Consider the following 9,283-nt stretch of genomic DNA (forward strand, 5'->3'; position numbering starts at 1 on the left):
AAGAAAGAGAGAGAGAGAAGAGGTGTGAATCTCCAAGGGGATAGAGCGAGAGAAGTAGAGAGAGAGGATGGTGGAGATCCGAGGGTGTTCTTCATTTACGATGTTTAGTATCTCTTGCAGTGCAGTCTTTCTCTCTCTCTCTCTCTCTCTCCTCTGCTCTCTCTCTCTCTCTCTCTCGTTTGCTTATCTGTCTTTTTTATCCTTATCTCTCTCGCTCGTTCTCTTTATCTCTCTCGACCCCTTGTTCCATGTATTCATTTTCCTCTTTTTTCTTTTCTCTCTCTCTCGTCTCTTGCTTCTCTCTCTTCGTTACCTCACCCCTTCTTCTCTCATTTTTCTCTTTTACTCCGCTCTCTCCCCGATTCTCTTCTCGACTCTCTGACAATCCTCCTCTTTCCATCTCTCTCCTCCTCTTTCCTTCTTCTTTCTTTCTCTCTTCGAACCATCCTCATCCTTCATTCTCTCCACCTCTTTTCTTTCTGCTCTCCCTCTCTCGACTCTCCACTCTTTCCATCTCTAACACAGAACGTTTCTCCCGCTGTTCGTTCGGAGACCCAAAACACTACGTATTTAATAATGCTCGGACGCATGGTTTCCTCCGAGTCCTTAGTGCCTAGGGCAGGTCGTTATCTTATCCATTAAGGGTTATGTGTGTAAGTTAGGCAAAGCAGGTAGTAACACACCCAGAAGACAAGAAGGTAAGTAAACATCAAAGAAGGTAAAGAACGGTAGTAAACTCAAAGGAAGGTAAAAGGCTCGCTAGTAAAACAAAGAAGGTAAGAAGGTAGTAAAACATCAAAGAGGTAAGAAGGTAGTAAACATCAAAGAAGGTAGAAGGTAGTAAGACATAAAGAAGTGTAAGAAGGTAGTAAACATCAAAGGAGGTAAGCAGGTAGGTAAACATCAAGAAGGTAAGAAGGTAGTAAACATCAAAGAAGGTAAGAAGGTAGTAAACATCAAAGTAAGTAAGAGGTAGTAATGACCCCCCAGGTAGCTAAACATCAAAGAAGGTAAGAAGGTAGTAAACATCAAAGAGATAAGAAGGTAGTAAACATCAAGAGATCAAGGAGGTAGTAAAAATCAAAGAAGTAAGAAGGTAGTTAAAAAAACATCAAAGAAGGTAAGAAGGTAGTAACATCAAAGAAGGTAAGAAGTGTAGTAACATCAGATAAGGAGATGATACGTGGCTTTTGCCGATGAACCCAGACACCGCCACATTATAGTTTAGTTTAGAGCCTTGAGAAACACCATTTCGTACCTCGAAAAAGTCTTGAAAGTCACCTATATGTCGTCACAGAGGAGACGTTAGTTAAAGGTATAAATTTATTAGAAAATGAGATCGCTTGTCACGACTTACGGCGGTGACCTAGCGATGACGCTAAGTTTCATCGTGAGCCAACAGGAGTGCTTCCAAGTCACGTGGGGGCTTTGAGGTTCGTGTCTCGGCTTTTTGAAACTGGTGGCGGCCCTAAGCTTTGAGCCTGGAAGCCGCATGTTTGGAATCACACTGTATGGGTCAGTGACCTACGATGGTATAATTTCATGCATATTAATTGTAAATCCATGTTGTACGGTAACATCCAAAAAAAAAAAAAAAAAAATTCTCCAAACTGGTCCTCCCTAGCACATTGGACGACTACGAAGAATAACAGGGCTTTAGCTTCTCCTCCTCACTTCTGTTCTATCCTCTTCGGTGCGCAAGCTCTCTTGCTTGTAATAGGGTAGTCCTATTTTTAGGTGGGGCCCGCCCTTAGCTTCGGGCGCGGGATCGCGGTACATCCAACTCAACTGGGTTCGCTATATTTCAAACAAGCACAGTTATTTTTGAAGCAGTATCCACGTAAACACCTGACACAACCTTGCACATGAAATAGACAACAAGGATAATCTAACAAACAACAGTATCCCTGTCACTGCACCACACTCGAAAAATTTTCCCCCTTCAATATTTGGTATTCGATAAATAGATATGATATGATCATTTAAGACAAGGATTTGTCCAATTTTTGTAGCATTGAAGTTGAACAAAAGAACTAAATCCAAGGAGAAGAGTGAGCAGTGCTAGACACACCGAAGCAGGAAAATAACAGCCAAGTGTACAGGAAGGAAAGGTTATACAGGCAGTCGTAAGGCTTAAACGAAGGAAGGAGAGCTAGAGCAAGGAAGTTAAGAAGGAAGGTACTAAGAAGAGCCTATGTCAGGAGAAGAATTTTATGACGGGGTCGGTCGAAGAAAAAGAGGAAGAAATAACAAGAGTCCTTACCAGGAAAGAAGAGGTTGAGAGAGAGTTGTGAAGTAAAGAGTGTCGGACCGCGATTATCGATAAATCCTACAATAATTTGGGTATAAATCATATGGATGGCTAGACGACGACACCAGAGTCTTTCTAACAGTCGAGGGTACCGTCGTCACCAGTGACGAGAGGCGAAACGTGGCGCCCTCTTCTGGACCCAAGCTAGGGGCTGCTTTAACATCACGTACGGGTTTACTAACTAAGGCACTGGCCGACAACGTCTCGGGTGGAGTCGGAGCACCCCAACTCTTACGGTATCCGTAATTGGGGTGGGAACTAGTTGAAATAAAACATGAACATTAAATACAATGATAACATATATAGATAAAAAACATTATTTCGAAACTAGGTTGACAAATTATCTAAATCCGGAAGGGACTCGGGTCGCAGGTAAATCGTGTGTGGTGATTCCCAACGCACTGGCTTTTATCTACTGACGCACAACAACATTCTTATTATTTTAAGCATTCCATCACAGAATGTCCACATCCTGACAACATGCCACAGTGACACAGTGTCTGTACCGTAAGGCGGGTATCGCTGGCCCACGGTCGTACCATCCATTTGTAAAACACGACCGTAATAATTCTATTTTGTATAATAAAACCTTTGGGGCGATGTTACGACGTCAGGCTAGTAGTTTCGGGAGGCGCAATTCGTGATCCGCAGGTAAATCGTGTGTGGTCGATTCCAACGCACTGAGCTTGTTATCGTCCCTGACCGCCAAACACGACATTCTGTATTATTTAAGCATCACCAGATAGTCCACATCCTACAACATGCCACAGTTTTCTGTACACCTTCCTGCTTAACAGTAACCTGGTTATATCGTCCCTCAAATATCCGATTATCGGAAATCCTTACTCCATGACGATAAGTAAAAGCGCTTTTCAGTGTTTAAACCAAGCCCCTTCCACAAAACTCAGTGATTTCAGCATAGGTGGTGTATTAGTAATACAGATGAGTTATTCTTGACCAAACTGTCTGCCCTCGACATTGACGACTGTCTCCCTCGACATTGACGTGTAAACATTCTCAAACTGTCCTCCCTCGACGATTGACAACTTCAGACAGGCTCTTCGATTTCTCTTCGTGTCTGCGTCTATCCTCGTTCAGTCGGCAACACTCTGCTTGGAATAGGCAAGCTCCTTATTTTAGGCCGGCCCGCCGCTTAGCTTTGGGTGTTGAATCGCGAAGTGTCCGTCTGTGCGCATGGGTCATTGATTCTACCCGCCATATAAGCTAAACAGAAGTTTCTTTACAGTCAGAAACCGTGAAGCGTCTCGGCGTGGTCAGAACTACTATCTGTATATTATGGGTTGAACCTTCCATCTGGTGCCCCTTTCCTTTATACATTCCCACTTTAATAATTTCTATTTTGAAAATTTTTAGATTTTGGTATCCACTTGCACTCTTCGCCTTGTTAGTCTATTTATAGCGACCTTACTGCTCTTTCCATGTTTTTACGGACGTACCGTTAACTTTGTTGTCCTTCCAGTGAAAAACCAGACGAAAGGTCTTCCAATGCCCATCAAATGGAACAAAAGCGCTTTTTTACGAGTGATGCTAACATGCACTATTCCGTTGAGAAAGTCCAAACAACAAGCCGATTCAGCTTTCATTGAAAAAAGGAAACACGAGCCTTTTTACTGAGTTTGCGCAAACCGTTCAAAAAACGGAAGCACGCAGACCGCCTTTAATCCAGGGTTCACTAATCACACGATTTACACAACCACAAGCATGGTTTTGTATTAATAGTGACCGCTTTTTTAAGCATCGGAGCGCATCGCGCCTGCGTGGAGAACTTGAGAACTCTTTTTAAATAAATTAAGGGCTAGTTTCTCCAAAAAAAAGAGGGTGGGTGAGGGGATAACTTCTAGGTGAAGCGAGGACTAGAGAGGTAGGAGAGAGAGAGAGAGACAGACAGAGAGGGTAAACATAAAGAAGGGAGGGGAGGGTAAACAGCTCATTTATTTCATGATAGTTTAGTTTTTCTAACAGAGTATTTAGGTCATGGGGGGCGGGGCTTGGAGAAATAGAACAAGTAGTAGTCCTGGGTTCGAATCCAGACCTGACAGGAGTTCATACTATAAGAAGATATTGGCTGTAGCTTACAACTACAGCCAATGTTACAGTTCAGGGCCGTATCCAGGACTTTGTCAAGGGGGCCGAGAGTTCAAACAGTGATGTCTGGCCTACAGTAAAGGAGAAAAATGAAGCTCGAAGGAGGAGACTGGGCCCCTCGGCCCCCTTAAATACGGCCCTGGTACAGTTCCCTGTATCAAACCTTTTCCCCTTTTTTTTTTACTTTCCTTATTCTATAATAAGGAAAGTAATATATGTAATACTGTTTGATTAACATTCACTTGGGCGGTGTATGGTAATTGCTCTTCAGAAACGGCATCTTAGTGACTTTCACATCCACCCGTTTGTCTCTGACGCGGACCCACAGCTCGACTCCCACCTTGGAGTACGCCGGTTCGATGTAGCCCATGGCGATATTTTTCTTCAAACTCGGCGACGGGCAGCCACTGGTTATGGCCCCAACGCGTTGATCATTTGCGTTGAATATTTCGTATCCCGGCCGAATAGGAACGCCCGTACTGGTGAGTCCGGTACGTTTCCTGGAAACTCCGGATTTGATTTGACTCTGAATGATGGACGCTCCCGGAAAGCCACCTGTTTCGCGGCGCCGTTTTCCTGGAAATATGAGAAGACGGGAGTAAATATCCATTGCTAAAAATAACTCAAGTAAAATAGTATTTACAGAGGATGTCTACATTAAATAAATTCATTAATAGTGATCGGGAGACTGAGTTTAAATCTTGGATTTTTTTAAGGCTTTAATGGCAGGATTCTCACACTGTGAGCTCTCCACCCAACCGAAGATCACCTTCTGTTGTAGATGATTAGGGGAAGAAGAGAAGGAAAAGTAGAAAATAAAAATTGCCAGCCTAGTTGGTAGTGCGTCTGCCTTGTAAGCGCTAGGCCGCGGGTTCGATTCCCGCCCGGGGCGGATTTTAGGGGAAGAAGGGAATGAAAAGTAGAAAATAAAAATAAAAATTCGAATGTCTCCTTGAAAAAAAATTAATTTGTTATTTTTTTTTTAATTTAAACAGGTCTTAATTATTGTTCCATAAAATGTAATGTCATTACCAATCAAATATATAAGACCTTGTTTAGACTGCGAGAGTAAAGGGACTTTTCAGTCCTATGCTGGTAGTATAAACAAGGTATATTCTATTCTATTCTATCTAATGGATTCTAACAAGACTTTCCTTCACAACTGAACAATTTAAATAAATTTGATTCAATAAACCAACCCTTCTACTACCTGTATGTTCTAAGACCCATACTATCGGTTGATACCTTGATAGCCATACTATGGGTTGAAAGCCATGCTATTGGTTGAAACTTGAAACACATATTATGGCGAGAGGCTGACGAAAAACGCCGACCTCGTCTGTACACGGGAAAAGGCGAAAAAGAAGAAGAAGAAGATTTACATGGGTAGAACAAAAACAGTACCTATGGTATAGAAAAAATATGGGTTGAGATCCATACTAAGGGTTAAGATGAAGACCCATACTATCGGTTGATACCTTGATAGCCATACTATGGGTTGAAAGCCATGCTATTGGTTGAAACTTGAAACACATATTATGGATTGAAATTAAGACCCATACTACCTATAGGTTGAGACCCATACTATGAGTTGAGATATGTATATGCTCCTTCTGAGGTTCTACCTCAACAATTTTTACAACCTTAAGGTAAGAGATACAGCAGGTCTGTTACGAGTATTTTATAGTAACAAATTATTTTAGGTACCTAACTACAAAATCTTGCAAAATAGAAAGAAAAAATAACTACCTATAGGTTGAGACCCATACTATGAGTTGAGATATGTATAATATGCTCCTTCTCAGATTCTAGCTCAATAGTTTTTGCAACCTTAAGGTAAGATATACAGCAGGTCTGTTACGAGTATTTTATAGTAACAAATTATTTTAGGTACCTAACTACAAAATCTTGCAAAATAGAAAGAAAAAATATTTCATACTTGGGTTTGTTTCTTAATTTTAAATTAAAAATAAAAGCTTTTTTGACCTGACAGCTCAAGTAGTCTGCAACTACTACTTACGGTCCATGGACAGCTCATTTCAGAAACCAAACATTCGAAGTTTGGTCCCTCAATGGACTATCACTCATAAAACTAACCAAAGTAAAGGCACAAGTACGGTAATTTTTGGTACCTCAAGGTACGTCTATGTGCTTTTAGCAAATTTTCGCCAACTTAATTGTGTATACCAAAGGCAAAAATCGACATTTACTTTTCTTGCAACTACTACTCACTATCCATGGACAGCTCATTTCAGAAACCAAACATTAGAAGTTTGGTCCCTCAATGGACTATCACTCATAAAAGTAACCAAAGTAAAGGCACAAGTACGGTATTTTTTTGTACCTCAAGGTACGTCTATGTGCTTTTAGCAAATTTTCGCCAACTTAATTGTGTATACCAAAGGCAAAAATCGACATTTACTTTTCTTTTACTATACATAACACAGTGTGCACCTTCTGAAGTAAGGTATCACGCAATTAATAATAAGGTTTAATAGCTACACTGAGATTTAACACGGCAGTGGAAATGCTCCATATATATTGCTCCATCATTTCTTCCCACATGAAAGCTCAAGTACAACATATTACCCCCTTAGATTTGCATCCACGGGGGCTGATTTATTTTGTGAATAGGAACGTAGGTTAGATTGACAGGAATGTTAATCAGGGCATAGTCCATTTTCAGTCTTTTGAGGGCGTTTTTTATTATTTAATAATAAGGTAACACACATTTAATAGCTACACTGAGATTTAACACGGCAGTGCGAATGCTCCATATTGCTCCATCATTTCTTCCTATATGAAAGCTCAAGTACAACATATTGCCCCCCTAGATTTGCATCCACGGGGGCTGATTTATTTTGTGAATCGGAACGTAGGTTAGATTGACAGGAATGTTAATCAGGGCATAGTCCATGTTCAGTCTTTTGAGGGCGTTTTTTATTACCCGCCTGTAAAAGATGAAAAATTCCAGTCTTCTTAGTTTGGAGAGTACCGCGTTTGCTTTGTACGTGCTAGGTAGCAGGTTCGATTCCCACCTGGGGCGGATTTTATTCGTTCTCGGAACGGCTGGCTTTCTCCTATCCCTTCTTCTCTCTTCGATTTCGGGACAATAAGACCTTAGCCTTCTTAGTTAGGAGAGTAGCGCGTCTGCCTTGTAAGTGCTAGGTCGCGGGTTCGATTCCCTTGCTCGGAACGGCTGGCTTTCTCCCATCCTGTCTTCCTCCTCTCTTCGCTTTCGGGACGAAGAGAGAAGGAAAACAGGAAGTAAACTCACTACCACGCCAAACGAGGAGAAAGAGCTACACAATAGGAGATATTGTTTCAGTTTCTGAAAGGAAAACAGGGCTAAACTGAAGATAACACTTACCCATTTTTCCCCACAAGGAAAGCCACAGGTATGTGTATCTCCCGTTTGGATTGGTCACTTATCATTTCCACATAGAAGTCATCACTGTCAGGATCATTATCACTGATGATGACACCACGAGCTCCTATGCTCTCCGCAATCATTGCTTTGTGAACGAATGAGCATTCCCTGTGTACAAATAGCATGGAAAGATTTAATAGGTTCTGTAAAAATTAGTGTAGTTTACTAGCCAAATTTAGACAGAAAGTGTTTTGCAACACAAGGGTCAGCTGGGGCCAAAAATAAATATAAAAACTGGATGGGTCATAGGCCTTATCTTATCTCTAGAACTTTACAGAATTTAAAAATTCCCAGCCGCTCAAAAGTTACAAGGGGATCGGCATATTATTAAGGAGCATGGCAGAACTTCACCCCACCAAGTCAAACTTTGACAACAATTTATGCTGCAGAACTCAATCAGAGAACCTGTCACAGTACCATTTCATGACCATACACATTTTACCCTCATTGATTGTTGGATATTCATTAAACCATGTTATTCACATGTTTATTAAATTGGTATTTAGGTAGATAAAATAGTTACCCTCTCTCTATAAGGGCTATGTGTCCTTTGATAGTGTTTGCATTGGTAGGATGAGTACAACTCCATGGAGGATTAGCAGGAACCATTCGAATTTTCTCACCGGAGAATGAACCATTCTGTAAGCAAGAATAAAACCAAACACACCCTCTTGAACAAATCCTGTTTATACCAGGAAACAAATCCTGTTTATTGAATTAGATCAGAGCCAATATTTAGTTTAAGAATTAACTAGGTAGGTACCTAAAAAAAGTATAGAGAGTCAATTTTAATATGAACTTACAAAGCTAGATCCAAAGTCTTTGGCAGGTCTTATTTTGAAAGTGTACCTCAGTTCTTCAGGTTGGATGATTTCAAAATAGGTGTTCTCTCCAGATATTTCTGTGGTGCCCAATGCTGTATCAACAATATGGATATTGGCACCGTGAGAATGTGGTATTTGAGCTTACTAAGTTGCTCGAATTTAACAAATAAGGTCTTGTACACATCTCTTTAAACTTCGGTTACTACTATTTGTTCCCTCGTATGATCAGTAGTAAAATCGACACGTATAACCTAGTTGTACCAAGGTTGTCATTGACACTCATTATTTATTAAGTGAATGGATGTAAACACTGTAAAACAAAAAATACAAATCTTTTTATAAATCAAATTTAAGGTGTGGTATTATTTAACTCTTATTATTATTATGGTATATTTATACTTTTTTTTAATATTAGTCAATTTGATACCGCATCTTTTTGATTTTCTTTTTTAAGTAACATAAGATAATCGTCAATCGGGGGGAATTGGATTTATATGTCAGAAGGACTAAGTATTGGATCATCCATAACCATATGAAGGAGTTTAACATATATTAATGTTTATTAAATAAGAGAAGAGAACACAAAAGTCACCACGGTGATAGGTATAACAT

General features: G+C 40.4%; 1 protein-coding gene across 1 annotated transcript; it reads right to left on the bottom strand.

The window, feature by feature from the left end:
- Positions 1-7,138: 7,138 nt before the first annotated feature.
- Positions 7,139-8,785, bottom strand: LOC103521106 (PRADC1-like protein). The gene is made up of 4 exons (XM_017448709.2): positions 8,651-8,785; positions 8,371-8,486; positions 7,788-7,955; positions 7,139-7,368 (listed from the first exon to the last, which is right to left on the bottom strand). The coding sequence occupies exons 2-4, from the start codon at positions 8,454-8,456 to the stop codon at positions 7,248-7,250; spliced, it is 375 nt and encodes a 124-aa protein (XP_017304198.1). The 5' UTR covers positions 8,457-8,486; positions 8,651-8,785; the 3' UTR covers positions 7,139-7,247.
- Positions 8,786-9,283: the final 498 nt, after the last annotated feature.

This window comes from Diaphorina citri, unplaced genomic scaffold (assembly GCF_000475195.1).
Source record: "Diaphorina citri unplaced genomic scaffold, Diaci psyllid genome assembly version 1.1 scaffold4526, whole genome shotgun sequence".
In the NCBI taxonomy this organism is placed as follows: Eukaryota; Metazoa; Arthropoda; class Insecta; order Hemiptera; family Psyllidae; genus Diaphorina; species Diaphorina citri.

What these genes read in the sequence shown, in the direction of transcription:
- LOC103521106 (XM_017448709.2), bottom strand. Translation starts at nt 8,456, where the DNA reads ATGGTTCCTGCTAATCCTCCATGGAGTTGTACTCATCCTACCAATGCA. An exon ending in ATAGCCCTTATAGAGAGAGG is followed by an intron (nt 7,956 to 8,370) that starts GTAACTATTTTA and finishes ATTTGTACACAG; the next exon opens with GGAATGCTCATTCGTTCACA. An exon ending in TTCCTTGTGGGGAAAAATGG is followed by an intron (nt 7,369 to 7,787) that starts GTAAGTGTTATC and finishes CATCTTTTACAG; the next exon opens with GCGGGTAATAAAAAACGCCC.